At 40.6% G+C, this 26,185-nt stretch overlaps 1 protein-coding gene across 9 annotated transcripts in view; it reads right to left on the bottom strand.

Moving 5' to 3' along the window:
* Positions 1–26,185, bottom strand: part of LYST (lysosomal trafficking regulator) — a 194,467-nt gene that overhangs the window by 135,684 nt on the left and 32,598 nt on the right. For 7 of the 9 annotated variants that reach the window (XM_047826310.1, XM_047826303.1, XM_047826309.1 and 4 more), the window contains 2 exons: positions 17,658–17,747; positions 13,647–13,845 (listed from right to left, as the gene is read on the bottom strand). In XM_047826310.1, coding sequence (XP_047682266.1) covers positions 13,647–13,838 — 192 coding nt within the window. In that variant the 5' untranslated portion in view covers positions 13,839–13,845; positions 17,658–17,747. The remainder of the gene's footprint in view (positions 1–13,646; positions 13,846–17,657; positions 17,748–26,185) is intronic. The other 2 variants (XM_047826308.1, XM_047826306.1) reach the window with 1 other exon arrangement.

Raw genomic sequence — 26,185 nt, 5'->3', positions numbered from 1 at the left:
GGTCATTGCCAGTCAGGAGTATGGAAGTGGGACTGGAAGCAGAGAGCCAGTCTGGACACTGACGTCATGGGCAGTAAAGGAATTGACAAATGAAGTTCAGATTCCTCACTTTAGTCAGTGGGCAGGGAGTCACAGTAATATAATTGGATTTGCTTCTTAGAAAGACCACTCTAGCCACTGTATAGAGGACAGAATTGGGGCGGGAGGGAGAGGGATTGATTGATCAGTGTTTAGAAGCAAGGAAAACAATAATCTGGATAAGAGATACTGATAAACAGAAGTGCTAACAGTAAATCTGAAAAGGAGACAGAATTGAGAAATTGCAAAGAAGAACTGACATAACTTACAGTTGATTATCTAGAAGGGGGGAGAAAAAAAATCTGAAAGAACTTGGAGAATTCTGGTGTAGGCAACAAGGTGACTGGATAGATAGATCTGGAGCTTAAGAAAAAGATGCGAAGTACGCAACTCCCAAGTCTTTTGGGAGTCCCTGCAGCAGAAGTCAAGGGCACAGGAGATTTCCTAAGGAGAGCATGAAGAATGACAAGAGTGGACGGATGGCTTTGGAACACTCACCATTTCAGGAATGAAGAAGGTGCTGGAGAGAAAGAAGTCTGTAAAGGAGACTGAGGAGTAGCACCCCCAAAGAAATGCAGAACAAGAGAAATCAAGGGAAGAGAGCAGTTCAGGAGAGAAGAGAGGAAACCAGGTCAAGAGCTGCTGTTCTTTAGCTGTATAAAATGATGGCAGAAAAGCATTTATCAAGTAGAGGGTCACCAGGGACCTCAGCGAAGGCGGCATTAATGAAGTGATAAGGGTGCAAGTTAGATGCAACAGGCTGAGAGTTGAAAGGAATGAGAAGAGCAGAGGCGCAGCATTCAGACTGTTCCTTCTAGTGCCCTGGTTATGGAAAGGCTCCGAAATACTTCAAAGGGAAAATCCGAATTCCTTTCAGGCTTAGAAGACCCTTCGTGACATGATTCCTACTGGCTTGTCCAGTGTCAGCTCCTGCCACCACGCCTGACCCAACCCCACATGTCCAGCTACGAAGGGTTTCCTGAACACTACTGGTCTGTACTCCCCAGTACGCCTGCCTCACACGCATTGCTTTTTTTGCAGCTGTCCACTACCGTCCTCCCATCGGCCAAACGCTAACTCATTCTTCAGGCAGGTCTTTAGTCCCTCTGTGGAAAGCCTTCTCTAATCCCCTCCCCAGGAAAGCTACATTTCAGGTTCCTGGTTTACTTCTCATACAGCAGTCAACTTGCTGAACTGTTCATGTCTAAATGTCTCTATTATTCAATCAGGAAATATTTACTGAGCCCCTACCATGGGCCAGACGCTTTGGATGGAGTGGTGAACAAAGAAGACAATATTCACTTTCTCACGAAGCTGATGCTCGTGCAGAGGAGATGGAAAATAATGGGCACAAATAAGAAAACTCCAGACAGAACGCAGTGCTATGAAGAAAATTAACAGGACAGGGATTATAGAGTGACGGGCCACCTGAGTAGATACTTCAATGAACAGAAGAAGGAATCCACGCAAAGATTTGGAGGAAAAGGGCTCTCGGAAGTATACAAAGGGTAGGGAATGAGCTCGGCTATTTCACAGCACAGCAAGCGGGCCAGGATGGCTGGAGGGCGCAGGTTGGCAAGGTGGAGAGTGCCAGATCCAATGTGGCCTGTGGGCCATGTGAAGGAGTTTGGAGTTATCTATGTGTAATATGGTCTTTAAAAAAATGTAAACCCATTTTGGGCACATCGTTCCTGTAGAGTCCTCCTAATCTGAGTCTTTCTCTTTGGCAGATGAACTAGTAACATTCTAATAGAGCTTGCAGAAATCTTAGGAGTGTGTGAATTGCCACAGCCCTTGCTCCAGGACAGGACAGGACACTGGCAAATCCTCATAGCTACGTGAACAGGCATTCCTGCCTCCCGACCTCGGTATGACACATTGTCTGGAACTTCTGTCACTCCCTCCCACTTAGCTAAGGGGTCCCTCACTACCTTCAAGGCCCAGCCCCAGCTAAACCTCTTTTGTGATGCTTTTTGTTCCGCACCAACCCAAGTTCACTGTTCCCCCTCTGGACTGCATGCCTGTATCCCCATTTCACCAAGCGGATTAGTTCTTGGAAACCATGGGCCCTTCAAAAGAATGGGGTTGTGGCAAGTGCAGGTTTTTGGTTTTTGCCATCTCTGCTGGAAGTGCATTCTGAGGAGAACACCCCTCGCCTCTCCGTGACCCAATAAATAGAACAGTGACAGAACAATTCTTGACTTCATTCAATCACAATTAATTTCTAACACAATTCATGACTGGGGAAGCTCTTGGTAATCCTCTGGACCTCTTACTTTCCTAGGTATTGCATATTTCCAGATTTACTTATCCTTTCGAATTCCAAAGAAACCACACATCTAATTCCATCCTTTTGCAAGTCATAAAATCGTTTTCTCTTATTTTGCAGGCATCCTGGCAAACTAGGGCAAACCAAGCTCTGGTTTCCTCTCCCAAGGTCCTAATTAGTCACAGTGTCCAGAAGAATGGGGTGTTACCTCACGTCAACCAAGTGGAGAGTTCTCAACATGGCCTACTAGGCAATTGAGGCAATACATGCTATAAACAGATCCATTGCCTGGCTATTCCTGGACTGTCCGATCTGTAGAAATCACACCCCTTCTCATTTAATACTTACATTTTTATGTTTCTCCTCCTGCAGGGAAAATGACTGCAACATGTCTTTTTAAAGTGTATACCAATAATAAACAGGAAAAGCACTCTCATGCAGGTGGTACATTTTTAGTTCAATTCAAGAAATATATTTTAAGTACCTACCAGGTGTCAGGCTGTTCCTTTTACAATTCAAGGGTTTAGACTGGAATATTAATTGCCTACCCTGGTCGTCTAGAAGTAATGGTGGCAGGATGGGAGAGAAAGGGCAAATGAGCCAGGGGAAGGGCTGAGATGGGAAGCCAGTTGGATGTCCAGCAAGTCGCAAAGGCAGGTGGGTACCAGATCATGGGGTTCGAGGACCCCAGGATGACAGGCTAAGCTTAGAGCTTGAATTGCATTCAGAACGTGACGGAAGACTACTGGAGTCATTTTAATTGGTATGAATGGTATTACTTTAAATCAGCACTTCGACATGCTAATTAAATTGAATATTCCAGACATAAGCAGAAATATATGTTAAGTCCTTTATTCCTTCTGCCAGAGTGTTATAATTATTTCTAATATATATGTGTACACATACGTATATAAGAACATGACTCTATTAGTACTGTAAACAGCATCTTTTTTCTTTTATTTTCTAGCTGTATAGCTATAGCTAAAGGAAACAGTGATCTTCTGGAGTTTTCTGTACGTATTGCTTTTAAGAATGGCATTTTTGTCACTCCATCTTTCTCACATTGAGTTGTCATTACTTGCATATTCCACTTCACCATTGCATGTTTTTTAATTTTTTTTTTTTACATTTATTTATTTTTGAGAGACAGAGAGAGACAGAGCACAAGTGGGGGAGGGGCAGAGGGAGAGGGAGACACAGAATCCGAAGCAGGCTCCAGGCTCCGAGCTGTCAGCACAGAGCCCAGAGCGGGGCTCAAACCCACAAACCGTGAGATCATGACCTGAGCTAAAGTTGGACGCTTAACCGACTGAGCCACCCAGGCGCCCCAGTACTGCATGTTTTTAAAACATGATATCAAACAGAAATAACCATAGAGAATTATTCTTCTACTGATTCTATTGTGGAGCTTTTTCCTAAAAATATTACTGGTTTTTCTACCCTTTGCATATGGCACCCTCTGAATCTATTTTTTGAGTTTTTGTTAAGAAAAATGGATTAATTTTGCCAAATGCTTTTGATGTCTCAGGAAGCTAAACACGCTGCTTTTTCTCATGGATGTCAAACATTATGGTGATAGTTTTTCTTGAATTATAATGGGTGCCACACTTTTTTTTTTTTTAAAGGACCAGATGGTAAACATCTTAGGCTTTTTGAGTCCTAAATGGTCTCTATTGCATATTCTTCTGTTTCCTTTAATAACTCTTTAAAAATTCACAACTATTCTTAGCTTGTGGGCTGTCCAAAAACAGATCACTGGTGGCAGGATTTTGGACTGCAGGCCACAGTTTGCCCAGCCAGTGCCTGGTGTCGCTCCTCTTTCCCTGACAGCAAAGAATGGTGATAAAATGGCTGTATTACTCTTTGCTAAGACTCCAGAAAGACTTTGGGTGGTACCTCGTAAATGTCATCAGCTAGACAAAAGTCCTACGCGGAATCTTGCGAGGATTATTCCATATAAGCTTTATGTGCCCAAAGTAGAGAGGTCTGTCTCAAAAACAGTTATAGATGTGGCTTTTGGGGAATGTAGTGAACACCATTAAAATTCAGAGGAGACCCGTTACATTTTTCAAGAAAGCTGTATTATTGAAAAATACCAACAGCCACTTTTCTCCATGCATGAAGCAGGGTAAGAAAGCTGCACATGATAAGCTATGTCTTACGGGAAAGAGAAGAAACCCCAGAGGAGGGAGCCAAGGGTCCTGGAGAATCATGGAGTAGGGCAGAACCATTCCCTGTCCCAAGAATAGGGGGCATTGACAACACACGCCTGACAGGAGTTCAGGGGGGCAGTGACCGCTACGTGCCTCTGGTCACTCTCCTTTTCGAATGCAAGCATCTAGTGTGGTTAACTTGTCCCTCATCATCATTGTGGATGGCTGAGCGTGGCTCTCATATTCACAGGTAACTAAAGTGCTGCACCTGGAAGCCTCATCTGCATCCAGAACTGACCTGTATCATGAGATCATGAACTTCAAGCCTGATGCCATGATGGGACGAAACTTTGAGAGTCCTGCAAGAGATGGAATGTGGGAGGAATGCTAACAAATGTGGCCAGAGAAGGGGCTACAGTAGATAAAGTGTGGCCACAGACAATCTTCTGAAATGATGGAGTCTATGTTCCCATCCCTTAATTCTGGGCTGGCCCTGGGCCTTGCTTTGACCAAGAGAACGTGGCAGAAGTGATGTTATGTGACGTCCCACAGCTTCTCTTCTCACCCTCTCGGAATGCTGGCACAACCATGTCAAGAAGCTGAGTCTCTCCTACTGAAACGTGAGAAGCCGTGTGGATGAGAACTGAGGCAGCCGGGCCAGCAGCCCCATCCAAAAACCCTTAGTCTTCTGCCGACAGACCGCACATTCAGAGATGAGCCCAGACGACACCGCAAGAAGCCAAGGCGGTGGTCCCATTTGAGCCTACCTGAACTTCCAACTCACAGAAACACAAGCAAATCAATGGTGTTTTATGCCACTAAGTCTTTGGAATGTGGTTTGTTACACAGCAATCAATTGACACAGTCATTGCTCCTACCTATTAGCCTGGGTGTAAAGGGAGATAACTCAATGGATTACCTACTCTCTGTGGCTAGCACCACTGTCTGGTGGCTAAGCTGATACTTTCACTACTCCAAGAAGCAGGCATATCAGCACCCCACTATGCCCTCATTAATGCTGGACGAATCATGCATGGATAAATCTTGACATGTGTGTAAACAGAATCTGTAGACCTAGATGCAGCAAACTAAAGTTGACTTACTATTATCACCTTTACTAACTTTAAAAGTTTGCCTTATTTTCCTACTGAAATAACTCTTGCTAATAAATATTACCAAAGACTTACTTGTCAAACTTGAAGAACAATTTTCATTGCCTATTTTCTTGTTGAAAAACCTCCCCAGTATTTTCAGAATAAACTAAAGTCTCCTTGATGTGGTAGACAAGGCTTGCCATCACGTGGCCCCTGCCTTCCAGTGTCTTCAGTAGCCAACACCACACACACAGCCTTTGTTCTAACTCCTCTAAACGACTGCTAGGTCACTGAATTTGTTCTTTCTCCTCTAGCCACCAGGGTCTACATGTGCAGTTTCTCTGGCCTCATGCTTCCTCCCTCTTTAAATAGCCAACCCCTACTTTGAGGTACCAATTTCTAAGAAGCATTTCCTCGTGACCCGCTCCTCTGCACTCCCCAAATGTTTCCACACTGTTTTGTCATCACTGCTTTTTTTTCAACTTGTCCATCTCTTCAAAGGCTAAGAGGTCCTGGTGGGGCACCTGGGTGGCTCAGTCGGTTGGGTGTCTGACTTCAGGTCAGGTCATGACCTCAAAGTGAGTTTGAGCCCTGTGTTGGGCTCTGTGCTGATGGCTTGGAGCCCGGAGCCTGCTTCGGATTCTCTGCCCCTCCCCCGCTTGTGCTCTGTGTCTATCAAAAATAAATAAATGTAAAAAAAAAAAAAAAAAAACTAAAAAAATAAAACAGCCTCTTCAGTTAAAAAAAAAAAAAAAAGCTAAGAGGTGCTGGTACAGACCATCTCTCTTCTTTTATCTCTACATCTAGCAGAGGTGCTGGCATTTATTAGGTACTTAATGGTCTGCTGAATAAACCAGTGAACAAATTATGTAGCCATATTTCTAAAGGTCTGATGTGTCTTTATAATACTTATTTTATATATTCCAATGATAAACCATGTATGTAGTACTATGTATTAAAGTGATAATACTACAAAAAAATTAGGAAGAAAAAAGTACTCTCTTACAAAGAAAACAGCTGAAGATTAAAGAAACCTATTACAATTCTTTTTGGGTTTATTTTTTTTAATATTTTTAAAAATATTTATTCAAATATGTGCTGTCTGCACAGAGCCCGACACAGGCCTCGAACTCACGAACGGTGAGATCATGACCTCAGTCACTTAACCAGCTGAACCACCGAGGCACCCCTTTTATAGGTTTATTTATTTTGAGAAAGAGAGTACACGCGTGCAAGTGGAAGAAAGGCAGAAAGAGAGGGAGAGAAAGAAAGAGAAGGAGAGAGAGAGAATCCCAAGAAGGCTCTGCTCCATCAGTGCAGAGCCCCACATGGGGCTTGATCTCATGAACTGTGAGCTCATGACCTGAGCCCAAACCAAAAGTCAGACGCTTAACCAACTGAGCCACCCAGGCACTCCAAACCTATTATAATTTTTAAATAGTGCTTTATTCATAAATGTATAACCTCCTCCAATAAAACTTCATATTTTACTCAGCAAAATAAGTAAAAACTTTATAGAACATTCATAAAGTGTGAACATATATGGAAATTATGTATTTATATATTGGAGTTTTAAATTTTTTTTTTCCAATGTTTATTTATTTTTGGGACAGAGAGAGACAGAGCATGAATGGGGGAGGGGCAGAGAGAGAGGGAGACACAGAATCGGAAACAGGCTCCAGGCTCTGAGCCATCAGCCCAGAGCCCGACGCGGGGCTCAAACTCACAGACTGCGAGATCGTGACCTGGCTGAAGTCGGACGCTTAACCGACTGCGCCACCCAGGCGCCCCTATATTGGAGTTTTAAAAAGTAGTATTTATACACTTGTGTTGGTAATAAGTCATTGTAACTTTCTATTCATTACACCAGAATTAAGCTACTTATATTTATAACCAGGGTATAGAAGAAATCAGAAACCATTATTATCAATGTTATATGAAAACACGTAGCAATTTTGTTGGAAGGGATCTTTTAAGTCACCCAACTTGAAGTATTTATGTTACTGATAAGGGTATGGAGATCTGAAGAGGCCACCCATCTCATTAACACTGGTGCCAAAGTTAAAAATCTATGATAACCCTTCCTTTTTGGGCTGGACAAATTTTCTTTCAAAAAACTTACAAATATCTGCATATAAACTTCAACTATGCCATCTTTAACCATTGAAAAGAATATATTTTTGCTACGTACGCAGACTATGCTTTCCCTCAAAGAATAAACAGATTAACGTGTCTGTGTATAACAGATCACGACCAAATGGGGTTTATCCCAGGAATGAAAATGATGGTTTCAACATTTAGAAACCATCAGTGTAATTCACCCACATTAACGGAATTAAAAGAAAATAATATGATGGTCTCAACAGATTCAGAAAAGGCATTGACAAAACCCAATATCCATTCAGGATAAAAGCTCTAACAGACTGGGAATAGACGAGAACTCCCTCTTTCTGATAAAAGGCATCTAAGAAAAACCTAGAGCTAATATCGTGTTTAGTGGAAATACTGAATGTTTTCTCTCTAAGGTCAGACATAAGGCAGGATGTCCACTCTCATCACTGCCACCTACCTTTGTACTAGAAGCCAGTGCAAGAGATAAGAAAATGAAATAAAAGGTATACAAATTGGAAAATAAGTGAAATTACTATCATTTACAGATGATATGATTGTGCCCATAGAAAACCCTAGGGACTCTACAGAAAACTTTCAAAATAAACATAAATAAGTGAATTTAGCAAAGGCACAGGGCACAAGGTCAATGTACAAAAATCAATTACATTTCTATGAGCAACAAATGACAGAAAATAAAAAAAATTAAACGCAAACTACAATAATATCAAAAAATAATATTCAGAAAAAATTACCAAAAAAATATGCAAGACTTCCATACCAAAAACCAAAAAATATTGCAGGGCAATTAGAAAGACTCAAATAGGGGCGCCTGGGTGGCGCAGTCGGTTAAGCGTCCGGCTTCAGCCAGGTCACGATCTCGCGGTCCGTGAGTTCGAGCCCCGCGTCAGGCTCTGGGCTGATGGCTCGGAGCCTGGAGCCTGTTTCCGATTCTGTGTCTCCCTCTCTCTCTGCCCCTCCCCCGTTCATGCTCTGTCTCTCTCTGTCCCAAAAATAAATAAAAACGTTGAAAAAAAAATTAAAAAAAAAAAAAGACTCAAATAAACAGATATTTACACCATGCTAATATTAGACTGAGAAACTCAACATTGTCGATTCTCTCCAAACTGGTTTCTCGATTCAATGCAATCACAGCTGAAATCCTACCAAGCATTTCTGCAGAATAAGCTGCTTCTAAAATGTATATGGAAATGCAAAGGACCTAGAAGAGTCAAACATTCTTGAAAATGAAGACCACATTGAAGAACTTGTACAACCTAATTTCTAGATATACTGTAATGGCCACAGTAACCCAAACAGTACGGTATCAGTGAAAGAACAGATGACAGATAAATGGAACAGAAGAGTCTAGAAATGAACTCCACATAAATGGTTAACTGATTTTTCACATAGGTACCAAGGCCACTGGGGGAAAGAGCAGACTCTTAAGAAGAAATGTTGCTGGAATAACTGGGTAACTAACATTAACTCAACGTGGATCACAGACCTCAAAATAAAAATACTAATTAAAAAGATTCTAGGGAAAAAAAAAAACAATATCTTTATGACTTTGGGATGCAAGCTAAGGATTTCTTAGAATACAAAACATGCTACTCACACAAAAACCCCTGCTGTTCTAAAGGCATTGTTAAGAAATGAAAAGGCAAGCCACAAAGAACCTATTTGTAATCCAACAAAGACTTGTATCCAGAATACACTAAAAACAAACAAACAAACAAACAAAACCCCCTGCAACTGGATGCCAAACAAATAACCTGACTTTTAAAATGGGCACAAAACTTAAGCAGACATTTGACAGAAGTCATACAAACAGCCAGTGAACACATAAAATAGCACTCAGCATCATTAGTTTTCACAGAAATGCAAATTAAAATCACAGTGAGATACTAGTTCATGTTCACATAGGATGACTAGTATTAAACAGATTGGCAATGCCAAATATCAGGAAGATACGAACAACTGGAATTCGCATACCTTGCTGGTGAGAATGAAAAGTGGTACAAACACTTTGAAAAAACAGTCTGACACTTTCTTATGAAGTTAAACACCTACCCTTCGACACAGCAATTGCATGCCTAGATATTTACCCTGGAAAAATGAAAATATATTCACACAAGGGCTTTTTTAAGGATGTTCATAGCTGCTTTATTTGTATTAGCCAAAAGGAAATGAAAGCCAAATGGTTAAACAACAGGCAGATGGTCGAATGGTGGTATATCCACACAACAGAACACCAATGAGAAACAAAACAGTGGATTACTGATTCACGCACAACAGGTGAAGATCCGAGACGTGAGAGTACATGCTGCATGATTCCATTTATGTGAAGTTCTAGAACAGCAAAACTACACTGAGATGTTAGAAACTACAACTGTGGTTACATTGGAGTGGGAGAAGGGGAAGGGCTGCCTGAAAAGGGCATGAAAAGCTTTTTCTAGAGTGGTGGAAACGTTCTAGACTTTGACCTAGGCCGTGGTTACACAGGTATCACCCAACTGTATACACTTTACATCTGTATGTTCTTGACATGTAAATTATACGGTAATAAAAAGTCTGTTTAATTCTTCATACTAAATATCTATTAATAAAGTCCTGGCACAAAGGTGGAAGGTAAGGGCTTAAATTGTCTCTCCCCAGAGCACCCAGGAAGTGCTCCTTCGTGAGAAGCACACACAGAAAAGCTGAAGTTCCTATTGAAATGCACAGCTTTGAATCTAGTGTTTTGATTCCACGTGAAATGATTAAACTTGTACAATTAAATTCCCCTTAAAGATTCAAATGATCATTCTCCATTTCCTGGTTTAAATAATTAAGTGTTAATAAGCCCTATTTTTTATTTATCTTTATTTTTAAATTAAATTTTTTTTAATGTTTATTTATTTTTTATTTTTAAATGTTTTTATTTATTTTTGTCAAAGAGACAGAGACAGAGCCATGAACGGGGGAGGAGCAGAGAGAGAGGAAGACATAGAATTCAAAGCAAGCTCCAGGCTCCAAGCTGTCAGCACAGAGCCCGATGTGGGGCTCGAACCCATGAACTGTGAGATCATGACCTGAGCTGAAGTCAGACACCTAACTGACTGAGCCACCTAGGTGCCCCAATGTTTATTTTCGAGAGAAAGAGACAGAGTGCAAGCAGGGGACAGGTAGAGAGAGGGAGACACAGAATCTGAAACAGGCTCCAGGCTCTGAGCTGTCAGCACAGAGCCCGACATGGGGCTTGAACTCATGGACCGTGAGATCATGACCTGAGCTGAAGTCAGATTCTTAACCAACTGAGCCACCCAGATGCCCTTTTTAATTATTTTTTTTAATGTTTATTTGTTTTTGCGAGACAGAGAGACAGGGTCAGAGGTCAGAGAGACAGGGGGAGGGTCAGAGAGTGACGGAGACACAGAATCCAAAGCAGGCTCCAGGCTCTGAGCTGTCAGCACGGAGCCTGACTTGGGGTTTGAATCCACCAACTGTGAGATCATGACCTGAGCCGAAGTTGGATGCTTAACCGACTGGGCCACTCAGGTGCCCTAAAAAGCCCTATTTTTTAAATGGCTATTTATTTGCTCCCTACTTCTACTTCTACTGTTCCTACTTCCATTGCTCTAAATAATTCCAAAAGTGAATGACTGGGGAAAAGGGAACACAAGATATTACCCTAGGAAAAAATATTGTTGAAATTATGACTTGAATGGTTTCAGTCATTTAATAATACATTAAAAGGTATTTCATGACTTAAAAGAGAAAGCATATAACTATAGAAAGAGAAAGTAGACTAGTGTTTGCTTAGGGCTGAGGGGGATGGGAAGGATAAGGGAGTGACAGCTAAAAGGAACCAGGTCCCTGTTCGAGGTGATGAAATGTTCTAAAATTGACTATGGTGATGGTTGCGTGTATCTGTGATTATGCTAAAAACCACTGAGTTGTACACATGAAATGGGTGAATTCTAGGATAAATGGATTATATCTTAATACAGCTTTCATTAAAAACCTCCTGAAATTTTGATTGGGATTACATTGTGGAATCTATACATAAATTTGGAAATAAAAAGTATCCTTACACTATTGACTTTTCCAATACGTGAAAATTACATAGTCCTACACTTATTTGGGTCTTCTTTAGTTTCCCTCAGTAATGTTTTATAGAATTCTGTGTAGAAATCTGTGCATATTTTATTAGATTTATTCCTGAGTATTTGATATTTCTGATGCTATTTATGTATCTTTAAAAAAAAAAGAGAAAGCACTGAATTGTTCTAATGTGGGGTAAGAAAATGAACAGAGCATGATATGCTTATTATATCACCAAAATTTTGAAATAAAAATCATTACACATGATCTAACAAATAATTTTTTCTAACTTTAAGTTTTATTTTTGAAAAAAATCATACAAAATACAAAAATTAAATTATATGTAGCTACATAATTAATACATAAAATTCATGAAAAGGAATAAAAATATATAAACCTGAAAATACTCTGGAAAATTTCATGACAGGTGGACACCACAGTGAACAAATACTTCCTGATATATATGTTAGGCTCCTTAGCTTATTGTGAGAACAGAGGCATTGTTTAATTTTAGTCTCTGTCTTTACCCAATATATGTATTAGCAAAATGCCTTCATAGCAAAGAAATTTTAATAATGGTTAAGTTTATATCTGAAACCAGTAACATATATCAGTGTTTAAAAATGTCTGTCATGGGGCGCCTGGGTGGCTCAGTCGGTTAAGCATCCGACTTCGGCTCAGGTCATGATCTCACGGTCCATGGGTTCGAGCCCCGCGTCGGGCTCTGTGCTGACAGCTCAGAGCCTGGAGCCTGTTTCGGATTCTGTGTCTCCCTCTTTCTCTGACCCTCCCCTGTTCATGCTCTCTGTCTCAAAAATAAATAAATGTTAAAAAAAAATAAAAATAAATAAAAATGTCTGTCATATTGGTGCTATAGGGGCCTTTTCAAGTTAACTGAAATATTATTTAACCACATAAATTAGTCTCCTGAAAGCAGATAGTGAAATTTTTCTTTCATAAAATACATATTTATTTTCTACTAAAACAAAGCAAAGATATAAATCACATTTGGGCTTCAAGTTAACCCTGTCTGAGTTACTTAATGTTTCTGCACCTGAGTTTTTCATCTATAAAAGAAGATTGGGGTGTCTGGGTGGCTCAGTCGGCTAAGTGTCTGACTTCAGCTCAGGTCATGATCTCATGATTTGTGGGTTTGAGTCCCGCGTCCGGCTCTGTGCTGACAGCTCAGAGCCTGGAGCCTGCTTCCGATTCTGTGTCTCCCTCTCTCCTGCTCCTCCCCCCTCACGCTCTGTCTCTGTCTCTGAAAAATGAATAAACCTTAAAAAAAAAAAAAAAAAAAGATTGGATGACATCTCCATCCCCCAACTAGCTTTAAATTTCCGTTAATTCTATAATAAGGAAACAATAAAATGCTATATGTTCAGACCATACTTTAAGCAAACACAATAAGGTACAAAAAACTAGACGTACACAAAGCATTCTCTACTTTTACACCAGAATTAGTAAGCTCCCTAAGTATAATTTACACTAAATTTTTCAAAAAATATATCTGACATTTATTGAAAGTGCGAATTCATAATGTTTCTGAATCGTAGTCTTATATCCTTAGTAATAATCATAGTTATCTCACACTGATATTAGGACAAAAAGCATAATATGGATGAGGCCATCTTAGAATCCTAAGGCCATTTATAACCTAAGACACTTCTGACATTTTGGAAAGTATCCAAATAAATAGTATGTTCATAAATGAGGCTGCTTTTCTTTGTTGGGAGTGATGTGAGAGATAGGACTTTATCTCAAAGAGACTCTTACAAACTATGTAACTCAGAAATCACGTATCTGTAATTAACTACGATACACTGAGGAAAAAAATTATTTGATACGAAATGTTACCTGATCGATGATAGAATTTAGCTTGGTGAGTAACAGAAATCCTCGGCCGTGGACAAGGTAATGTCCAAGGGTTGCCATATGTGTCTCCTCTTCCTCTTCCTCCCTGGCCTCCACCCTCTGGACCACTGCATTGCAAAGCCGGTTGACATCCGTCAGAAATTCACGTGCCAGTGAGTTACTGTCGGTGCTCATGACCGAGCTATAAGATAAATATTACAAAAAAGAAGATTAGAGAAATAAAAATTTACGTTTAAAACCAGGTGTTTTTAAGGCTGTTTGTTTTTAACTAAAGCCTGACTTTAAATTATTGGGCATTGGTACTTAACCCTATAATATTTTCAGACACAGATCTTATCTAGCCAGGGCTCCTTAAATATTCTTGCATGGCAGAAATTAGTCCCAGGTATGGAAATGGCTGAGCACAACCAAGAACGGGAAGTGAAAGCACCACAGAAGATGCACTAGTGACTGGTGGCAGTTAAGGTAGATCCCCACCTTCTTAAAGAGCCGCATCGTAGAATAAAAATACACTCATAAAACATTCTTGCTTTACATGGTTTAAAAATATGAATGGACCTTTTAAAAACTATGAACTATTTTTCATGTGATGGAGCTGACAATCAGTGATGCCCCCCCGCTGCAAACACCAGAGTTCAGTTAATGGAAACAAAAAGGATTTACCACCAGGTAAATAAAAATTGAACAATTCTAGCAGCTTAAGTTATGCCACTCTGCTTCCTACTACACATTTAAATCAAATAAAGGGCAACGTGACATTTTAAGATGAAGGAAAATAAGGTAAAGCAGACCAAAGAGAGGGGAAACACCAATATAAAGAAAAACGTAACTATTTAAAATATTTTTTTAAATCTTTATTTATTTTTGAGAGAGAAAGAGCAAGTGGGGGAGGGACAGAGAGAAAAAAGGACACAGATTCCGAAGCAGGCTCCAGGCTTTGAGCTGTCAGCCCAGAGCCCGACGTGGGTCTCAAACACACAAACCATGAGATCGTGACCTGAGCTGATGTCAGTCGCTTAACCAACTGAGCCACCCAGGCGCCCCAAAATGTGCAACTATTTAGAAAGGAAAAATCACAAGCAATAAAATCTCCAAAGAACTTCAGAACAGTCTCATCTTAGGGCTAAAGGTACTTTTGGAACAGCCAGTAACCTTTAAAAACTTTTTAACCTGAAGAGGTTAAATTAAATAAGATGCATATTGTAGAGTCTTCCTTCACCCATGGGCGTTGGCAGGAACCTGCCTCAGAGCCCCTGCTGAGAAGGCAGTGGACCATATGACCATGCCTACTGCCAAGGGACAAGGCTGGCATCTGAGCACTAATCAACCGAAGCACACCTGATTCATGGGGCAGCCGATGAACATCTGGCTGCAAGATGTGACTTGTTCAATGCAGCTTGCAAAGAGGCATTGAGCTAATCAGGCTTTCTTTCTTTCTCATGGGAATTTGAATTAAAGGGCATAGCTGATGTGCTGAAAAGTCACATAAATATGGGCCCATGGTGGTTATCAGGAGGTGGTTGAGGCTCAGAAGAAGCCAACTGGGTGAAAATGAACCACCAGGATGCAAAGAGAAGCAGATAAACACAAAAGGGAGAAACCAAAGAAAGTCCTAATACTACTTTGGTTCCTGTTCAGTCTTGGGCTTGATCGATTTAATTCCTGGATTCCTATCAGGATCCTAGGTATTATTACAAAGCAATCCTTTCTTTAGTGTAACAAAGATCATTGCTTTTAATATTATTGATCACTAGGAAAAAGTATTAAAAAAATGTACGTTACTCATCTATCCAAAATTGCAGCAATAATTTCTCTTACATAAATGCTGGTTCTCTATAAGCTTTCATAAGGTAAAAATTATTCCATACATCAAATAGTTTATAATAATTTATGATAACACATACTAATTATATATATGTATATAATAATATAAACTAGTTCATATTCAGTCCATAGTTATCCAATTTTATTGACTTATTTCACCTAATCTGTCACTGATTTTAAGGTACATAATTACTTACATAAGAGAAATAATGTTAGTGTTCCACTAAAACAGAAATAAGACTGCCAGTTAAAGTGTAACACACTGCCTTCTTATCACTTAGAATTTTCCATACAATATCCCCTTCTGGGCCATCTAGACCATCCACCCTATGAGACGCACCATCTCCCACTGCTCCTGGGATTTTCTTCCAAAGATGCTGACATCATTCTGTGAGTTCTGATGCAGGTGTTTTCTTGATCTTACCAGATGGGATCAGCAAAAAGTGTCCGAAAACAACCCGGAAACATTTAAAACTCATCAGATATCGTACCGATGGTGCATGTAACTCAGCTGCAGTACTGATATGAACAGCTGTGACCAAGTTCACTCGTGAGCAGGCACGAACAACCCCTTCGCGAGGGCAGCCTGCCGACAGGGCTCCCTAGACACCACGAAGTGCAAGGCACGCTGCAACTTGAGCAATATTAAAAATGTGAAAGATCTAAAAATTGTGGTAATAATTAGGGTCTATTTTCCAGAAACTAAGATAACACGAATGTTTAGTAGTGAAGAAATAATTTCAACCCCACTTCCTAAGAGCACAAGATGCCAGGTCAGCCAAAAGCATTATAATCCATGCGGAAATGTAGGTTATTCCTGATTTTTAAATGTACATAAAATAAACACACAGTTACATACACAGGATCTTATACATAAATGATCTACTATCTGTTTTGGTTCACTTTGGACATCTGTTCACCTGCGCTCTCTCCCACTCTTCTTTACGGCCCGGCATCCTGCTGCAGGTGCACATTACCTGTGTTTCATTACACAGATGTACTACTGACTATGTAGCCAATCTCTCATTGAAGATTTAGGTTATTTCTCATTCTTACTATCACAAACAGAGCTGCAATGAACATCCTTGCACTACTTGCACATTTATTCTCTATGTCCTTGTGGTGGAAACTTGTCGGAAACATGTATTAGGTTTTATACATGACTGGTTAGGTCTGCTCCTAGATGTTTTGTGGTTTCGCTGCTATTCTAAATGGGATTTTGTTTCCATTATACATTCTAAGTAGGATAGAAAACTGGTTTATAGGAGGCAAATAGGAAGTAGATTTATTTTGATATAGTAATCATACACCCAAACTTCTTACTAACTTTTTTTTTTTAGAAATTTCCAGACAAAAAACCTTGTCATTTACAAATAACAAAAATTCTGAATCTTTCTATCCAATATTCACATGCTTTCCACTCTTCTCTCTAACAGCTTTAGTTAGCACTAACACAACAACATTGGTAGGGGTGACAGGGGACACTTTTGCTCTGCACATTAAGAAATATTCATTTCTTCTGACTCATCTACTAGGAATGTTGAATTTCACTGAATGCCTTTCAGCCACTCTGAATGCCAACTGAAAAGATGATTGCACGGTATTTTAAAAAGATTTTTTTAAATACTTTGAATACCCAGTAAAGTATAAAGGATACATAACATGAGGTTATAGCCAATACTCAGATTTGGCATGTATTAAACATTATGCTATGTTCAGATCAGTTTGTGTGTGTGTGTGTGTGTGTGTGTGTGTGTGTGTGTGCGCGCATGAGCAAAGAAATCAAACCTTACAGTACAGGAAAGCCACACCCCACCCAACTTCTTCCTCTCTTCACTTGGTGTTCATCATTTCTATACATGTTTTTATAGCCATAAAATATTCGATATTGTTTTAGCTATTTTTAAAATGTATATAAATAGTATGCTGTATGTATCCTTTATAACTTTGCATTTCCCTCTTAATGTTACGTTTGTTCCTTTAAACCATTGTGCAATAATGCCACTGTATGAATACACCACAATTTGTATATCCGTCTCTACTACAGGAAAAGAAAGTTTAGTTGTTTGTACTTTGGGGTTTAATTAATGTCACATAACTATGTAGTTTCAAAGGGTTAGACTGAAACAAGTATTTTGACTGTTAATATCTATTACATTAAATACTTACCAATCTCTCAACACTTCTGTAACATTTAGAGTCCTTATAATTTGAGCTCATGAACTAGATGAAACAAATATTCCTAGAATAAAGTTTCACCTATTAAAAAAAAAGACATCCATATTAATGGTAATAGTAAGACACAAATAATTTTAATAAAGCTCTGACACAAAAATCAATGGCCAGTCTTCATATTTGATGTAAAGGAAGCCAACAAACTTTTTGAACCTCAAGAACACACTAAAAAGTTTCTGTAGCTCCAAGAATGGAATCTTGAGGCAGGGAGTGTTAGCACGTGATCTGAACAAGGTGACTTGACCACAGCTCCTTACTCCTCCTCTGCTCCCAGCTCCTTCCGACCTCCAGAGGAATCACCAGTTGACTACAGAGGAAGGAGAATCAGGCCAGGGTCGATCTCGATTGGAATCAGGGAGGCAGTGGCATACCACCTGCATGCCATGGGGAACCAAGTCGCTACTCTTCTGTGACAGTGAGAGGCATTTGAGGATCTATGAAAACTCAGAAAAATACTAAAACCAAATAATGAATAAACTACCACTAAACCTCATATCCATGTTGAATTTTTAAAAATGAATTAATCTCTTGTGTACAATACCATGAAGGCTATTTCTAGAATACTAAAGGATAAATTTCTACTCCTGGTGTAGCCGCAAGATGCTTCTGTTTGGTTACCAGTTTTCGCTCTATAGTTTTGACTAGACAGAGGCATAAAAAATATTTCCTTAACACAGGTACAAGGCAACCATGAACATTTATTTTGAATCACAAGTTTTAAAATCGGAATGATCTTTAACTCTTTCTAGATGCTCAAAGCTAGAGAACTTTCTTAAATTCCCTTCAGCTTGGCAAACAGTGCTTGTACCACATTGTTCTAGGCACCTGAGGATAAAGTCTGCCGCAATGGGATTGGCTGTTCGGCTACACAGGGCTTTATGTGATGTAGGAAAAGACACCCTCTCCCAGGCTGCGGCAGCCCCACAGCTAGCAAAGTATAGGCTAGATTTCGGTCCACTCCTCCACTCTGAGCACCAGACATCAGTCCATCAACTGCCGGACCAACTGAAACAGTCCTGGAATGAAGCCTCACTACACCGTCCGTACCTGCTCCTGCTGCGTCCTGAACTACTAAAAATCATCTCGATATTTTGAACTCTAAAATTACAGAAGGGGAAGTTACTGATCAAGTTGTGAGCCTAAATATGGTATTTTATTAATTGCTTTGACTCTTACAAGGTGGAGCCATCAGAGATGTTATGTGTGATGCTATGGTGATTCCAGGTAACTCAGCACGGCCATTAGAAGTGGAAGCTGACAGGGGCGCCTGGGTGGCCTCGGCGGTTAAGTGTCCGACTTCAGCTCAGGTCATGGTCTCACAGTTCGTGGGTTCGAGCCCCACATCGGGCTCTGTGCTGACAGCTCGGAGCCTGGAGCCTGCTTCGGATTCTGTGTCTCCCTCTCTCTCTCTGCCCCTCCCCTGCTCATGCTCTGTCTCCCTCTCTCTCAAAAATAAATAAGCATTAAAAATTAAAAAAAAAAAAAAAAACAGCGGAAGCTGACAGACAACTGGATCCGTCTGTTTTTCCCTGTTATCAGGGAACACTTCTAGGCCATGCTGAGGGACTTCTCTAATACTTGAAACTGATGGCTTCTTTATCTATATTTTACGCAGCCCAGCTTGGATATCCATGGAGTTTCATTCTATCCAAGATTGTCACTCTATCAGCGGGCAGAGTCAGTTGTGCCCCCCACCTTCCTCTGCCCCCACGATCACACACACAGCTGCACTCCGACCTTTATCATCCTGTATTATACCGGAGGGCCATAAAGTCTGCAAATACAGCCTTGGAAACTAGATTGAAGATATCCTTAGGGCATTATATGTATTTGCCTCTGTTTCCAAACTACATAAACACCCTGTAGTTACTTATGACTGTCTTACCCACTAGGTCATGAGTTCCTTAAAGCCAAGAACCCTGTCTTACTACTTTTTATACTTTATAGCTAAAACATCAAATTTAAAAATCGTTATTAGTATCATATTCAACTTTTTTTAAACTTTAAGTCATTTATTTATTTTGAGAGACAGAGAGCAAGTGAGTGAGTGAGCAGGGGTGGGGCAGAGAGAGAGAGAGAGAGGAGGAGAGAGAGAATTCCAAGCAGGCTCCATGCTGTCAGCACAGAGCCCGATGTGAGGCTTGAATTCATGAGCCATGAGATCATAACCTGAGCTGAAATTAAGAGTTGGATGCTCACCTGACTTAGCCACCCAGGCACCCTATCATATTCAACTTCTAATGCAACAATTTTTATAATGCCATAAATAAATAAAACTTTCTCCTAACAATATTATAAGAACTTTTATATTCTTAAAATAAATGAAAAGCATAGCAAAATACCTGTAATCACACAAAATAATGTTTCACCTCAGGAAAATAATGTTTCACTTCTTCTTTTCTTTTTTTTTCTTTTTTTAATGTTTATTTTTGAGGCAAAGGGAGAGGGAGGGGCATAGAGAGAGGGAGACAGAGGATCCAAAGTGGGCTCTGAGCTGACAGCAGACAGCCCGATGTGGGGCTTGAACTCACGAGCCATGAGAACATGACTTGAGCCGAAGCCGGACTCTTAACCAACTGAGCCACCTAGACGCCCGTAAGTTTCACTTTTTCTAATACAGTGACTGGTAAAGTGTAAAACACGAATGGCCGAATCAAAAAGCAAAAACCTGACAATGTATTAGCTACACCTCTTAGTTTTATTTCATCAGAAACTTCATCAATATGGCATTTACTTCAACAAATATTTATGGAACATTTACAACCTGCTGGCTCCTATTTTTGGCACTAGGAACAGTGCAAAAACAAAGTCCCTGCCCTCATGGATTCCAGTGAGATACAGACAGATGGAAAACAAACATATCGTAATGTCAGGCAGTGCTAAGTGTTACAAAAAAGTAAAGGAGTAAGGGTACAGAGCAACAGGAATGCTACTGTCATAGAGATTCCATAGCGATAAGGCTAAAGAGGTAATATCTGAGCTGAAGCCTGAACGAAGGAAGACAATGGGTCATGTGAGCATCTGGGGAAAGCAGTCCAGGACTCCGAGATTAGTTTCTGTTTGATGCACTGGATACTGAGTGCAAGAGAAGAAGGTAAAAATTATTACAAAGAGGGAGAAAAGCTACTCATTCCCACTTGCCAGGGACTGAAGTAAGGTGTGGAAAGGTGAAAAAGAAGTGTTCCCCTAGAACTGTTTCTCCTTAAGAATGGAAATCTCCTTCCCGCCTGCCCCCCACCCCAAAAAGTCCACAAGACTTTTTAAGGCTGTGTGAAGAGCAGCACTGTTTAGTGATCGACAAGACAAACAGGACAGGAGGGTGGGAGGGAACATAAAGTTCTATTTTCGCTATGCTAAATCTGACAGGTGGCTTGAAAACCAAGTAGATATTTGGATACACCAAACTGGACTCCAGGTGGGGAGGCTGGAACTGGTGAATCAATTTGGGAGTTATCAGCATACGGAAGGATTTTAACAGGACGAGAAGGATGAAATAACCCAGAGCAGTGCTGTCCAACAGAACTTGCTGCAGTGACAGGACTGTGGCTAGTGGCCACACTATTGATCAGTGGGGAACAGAAAGTGAGTATAAATGAAGCGGAGAAGAGATTCTAAGGCTCAGCCCACGGGTTAGCATCCCCAAGTCGGGAAGCGGAGCAGGATCCAGCACAGGACACTGAGAAGGAGCAGCAGGTAGGGCAGGAGAAAAATAAGGAGAGCGGTGCCTCCCAGAAACCAGGTAAAGAAAGCTCGAAACAGGAAAGATTGATCAACTGTGTCAAATATTGCTGACAGGTTGAGTAAGATGAAGACTGGGTAATGACCACAGGATTTAGCAACGTGGAAGTTACTGAAACCCGTCAAAGAGTAGTCTCAGTGGAGTGGCAGAGGGTGGTGAGGAAACGGAGGCAAGGGGGTTAAGACAGCTGTTTTGGGAAGTTCTGCCACTGGGTGGCAAGGAAATGGGTGGTAGCTTGAAGGGAACATGGGGTGGGGAGGTGGTGCTGTTTATTTGTTTTTTTAATGAATGACATTATGGCACGTTTGTAAGCTGAGATACTATTATAGCATGTTTGCATAGCATGTTTCTCCAACAGGGGAAGGAAAAGAAAAGAAAAGCTAGAACGAGAGGAGGTAATTGCTGCAGCAGTGAGTAGGCAATATGAAGAGTATCTAGCACACAAGTGATAGGAACAGGGACGGTTCACGTAATGGAACAAAAAGGATGACAGTACGTGAGTACACGCAGGAAGATTAGCAGCTCTGGCAGGGAACAGACCAAGATTTGGGCGCTTTTGTTTCCTTGGTGAAACAAACTGCAAGGTTCCCGGCTGAGAGTGAGAAGTAGGAGGAGGTGTTAACCAATGAGTGGAACAGGGTCAAAACAGCAACCCCTAAGAGACTTCCCCCTAGGCTGCCATTAGTAACTAAGACTGAGTTCTGGTGTTCAATCCCTGGCCCTGTATTATGGTGCAATTCCCCAACACGTTCCCATGCACAGAATGATAGAATGGATGATGTCAAATACCGTTTGGGAGCCTAGATATATCACAGCCTCACCATCTCCTAACCTGTGCATGTGGCATCCCTGCCAAAAGCGGAAACTGGGCTACCTGGAATGAATTATTCCTAGAAAATCCCTGTAACCCTGACTGCTCATCTTTACCTTTTGTAAATATTGGAGACTCTTTTTTAAAAAAAAATTTTTTTTTCAACGTTTATTTATTTTGGGGACAGAGAGACACAGAGCATGAACGGGGGAGGGGCAGAGAGAGAGGGAGACACAGAATCGGAAGCAGGCTCCAGGCTCTGAGCCATCAGCCCAGAGCCTGACGCGGGGCTCGAACTCACAGACCGCGAGATCGTGACCTGGCTGAAGTCGGACGCTTAACCAACTGCGCCACCCAGGCGCCCCTGGAGACTCTTTTAAAATGATCTCTAGAATCTTCTGCGGAAGTAGCATCAAGCTCATCAAAATTTATGTTCATATATATATACACATGTATTTATGTTCATATATATACGTATGTACATATACATATATATGCATGTATATACACGTATATACATATATGTATATGTACGCATATATATATATACACAAATACCTACATACATAATTTTGGAACTTTAGTCCTCCACAGTCTTCTAACAGTTTTCAATTTCACCACAATGACTCAAAGATTACCAGTTTGTCAATGACATTAACACATTTTCTCAGAATCTGAACCTGAGATGTGACCTCATTTAGAGCAGCCAATGGTTCTGGTACAATCCCTCTCTAATCCTGGGCTTAAACTTTCTCCTATTATTATTCTTACATCCAGTCTTACTAGTCTATGTATAGATCATTCTTCATCATCAAAGAAGTCAGAAACACAACAGAAGCTGAGAATTTTCATTTACTCTCTGTATCCAATTATAGGGTACGGGTTTTTGTGTATTTTTTTTAAATCTTTTTAAAACAGTGTGTGTATAGCTGACACACAATATTACATTAGTTTCAGGGATACAACATAGTGATTCAACATCTCTACACTTTATGCTGTGCTCACCACAAGTGTAGCTACTCTCTGGGGGTCAATCTGTTTAAAAGAAAAAAAATCTATTATTTGCTTGCTGTTTTCATCTTCTACATATAAAATGTAAAAGGTCACCCTTAACCTCTTTCAAAACCTCAGCTCATTATTCTCTTAGAGTTGTACTCCATCCACCGCCGCCCCTTTTTCTGAGAGAGAGAGAAAGCGTGCACGTGTCCGTGATCGGGGGGGGGAAAGGGGTGGGAGGTGCAGGGGGGCAGAGAGAGAGAATCCTAAGCAGGCTCCATGCCCAGTAAGAAGCCCAATGCAGGGCTCAATCTCACGACCCTGAGATCACGACCTGAGCTGAAATCAAGAGTCAGACACTTAACGGACTGAGGCACCCCGGCATCCCTGTATTCTCTTGTTATACGTGAGATCTGTACCTACATCTACATATCCTTCTTTCCCTCTTCTACACGTATTATTTTAAAATATGAGTTCATCTGGTCACTTTACCTCTCTTTTCTTCACATTATCTCCAGTGGTTCAGTAAAAACTCTGCCTATGGCCACCTTACAACCACCTTCCCTTCTGGAGACTATATGCATGGCATCTTATCTATCTTTTCTTTGAAAAAAGAGAAGTACTTCTAATTCTCTAAATTCCAGCTTTGACCCATATTCCTCTTCCTGTTTTTTTTACTGCTCCATTTAGCTCCCATTTACTAAAACACCCACTCTGTGCTAGGCACTAAGAATGCAAAATGTGAAAGTAATTCCGTCTCTGCGCCTAAGAAGGTCCCATTATGGTGGCAAAGGCGAACCAATACACAGGTACTGTATACCGATGAGGGGACACTGAGCCCAATTTGAGTGGTCAGGGAAGCTTCATGATGGACACAATCTTTCAGTAAAAGTTGAGCATGTAAAGGGAGAAAGAAAAGGGCGGCAGAAAGGCATTACAGACAGAAAGAGCAGCTCAAGTCAAGTCCCTGAGAGAATTACGGTTAAGTGTGGTAATAAAATACAAAATGAGAAGCAGGAAAACAAGGATGGAGAGAGCAGGGACCAAGGGTGAACAAAAGGACCTCCTGGTGGGCTCAGAGCTCAGCAGAAGTTGAAAACCATGAACGCTGGGTAGTGTCACTTTTCTCAGATGTTTGCGATTCTCCCGCAGGGCTTAGCTGCTTGGATCTAACAGTAGATAACACAGATTGTGTCGCTGACAGAGAGATGGGAGTTTGGGTGGGTGAGGCGGCAGAAGTGAAGGGGAAAGGGAATCAAGGGTACAAGTGAGACAACAATCCATACAGTCAAAACTGGGCTGTAGACCGGGTAGGAAAGAGAAAGAGGCCAGGTAGATGCTGACATACAAGCTGAAATACAGGCAACCCACGTCTATGAGATTAAAGAATAAAAAATGAGGGAATTAAGGATATAGGAATTTTGGAATTTTTAGATTTCTGAAACAAGCAGTTCCAGATCATAACATCAGCCAGAGTGTGACCCTGCACGTAGGTGTCTGAAATGCAAGTAAAGGTCACTGCAGTTAAGTAACCATGAGGCTGGATCATGGTTAGCTCTTAAATAAAAGTTCCTTGGAGACAGGGATTTTGTCTGCTGCATTTACTGCAAAATCGACAGCATCTAGCACAGTATGTGGCACAACCTTTTGTTCAATTTCTTAAATGAACATCATGGATTTCTCCCAGGATTCCCATTATTTTCACCTGTCTAAGGAGCCCTCATTGTGGGTCAAAATTAGGCTCGGAGTTATCAGCTCCCCTGACTATTTCCTTAACCTTCTGGAAATGAAACAGTCAATAAAGTAAGTCAATAGCAGCCCTGCTTTTACTGAGTGAGACTTCCCACAGACATTTGGACAGCTGACTATGATAGCTCTGTTCTGGTTCTGTGATTAATTTCCACAACCTATTATCCAAAAGATCACAGAATTAAGCCATCACCGTCAGTCTTTTGGATTCTGACATAGTCATTTCCTTGACGTACAGTATAAAACTACTACACCTCCCCCCTACACCAAGTCATTACCACAGATATTCTTCAGTTTTAGGCATTTTTTAGTACCTTGTCATTTCTGTTTTAGTCAGTGCTACCAATAACATTACATTTACCACTGAAAATAAAATCTCACGCTCAACAATAGGACAAGAAAGGCTCTCTAGGTCACCAAGTTGCCTCCCTAAGAACCATCAAACCTATCACTAATTCATTCATTCATTCATTCATAAATTCAACCAAAATTTATTTCTTATTCAATAAATACTTACTAATCTGCTTACTCATTATATTTCCCTAGTTCTAAATCTGTTCTGAATAGTCAAACAGTCAGCATTGTGACAGTGGTGAAAATAAAGGCAGGACATTGGGAATCTAGCAAGTACTAGCCGCAACACAGAGCTGTGTCAAGTTTGGCTTCCTTTTCCATAAAATGTCTGTCCCACAGAATTACTGTGTGGATCTTCAAAGATTATATAACATCAGGAAACGTTCTTGGTAAACGCTACAGCTCTTTAAATGCTCAGCGCTAGGTGAACAGCAGAGAGTGCCATCTGCAGGAAGAAAAAGATCATCGCCACCTGTCCTCAGAACTGTGTATGGAAATGTTGATGTTCTGCTCTATGACCATATAGTTTCCAAGGAAGCACTGAAAATAAAAGTAGGGAGTACCTGTCTTGTGACTTTTATAGAAAAGGAAAAGAGGAAAAAGACAAGAAAAAAGTTTATAATAATGAACTTTATTCTCATAGCCTCATTAGAAATCACACATTTTCCTTGGGAAATGGTAACATTTGAAGGACTCAATTCCTAACTTTAACCAAATGCCAAAATCCTGGTAAATTAATCTTTATTTTTTTATTATTAAAAAAATTTTTTGGGGGGCGCCTGGGTGGCGCAGTCGGTTAAGCGTCCGACTTCA

This window comes from Prionailurus viverrinus, chromosome D2, assembly GCF_022837055.1.
Source record: "Prionailurus viverrinus isolate Anna chromosome D2, UM_Priviv_1.0, whole genome shotgun sequence".
In the NCBI taxonomy this organism is placed as follows: Eukaryota; Metazoa; Chordata; class Mammalia; order Carnivora; family Felidae; genus Prionailurus; species Prionailurus viverrinus.
The sequence above is the reverse complement of the archived record's forward strand: the minus strand, read 5'-3'. Positions and strand labels throughout refer to the sequence as shown.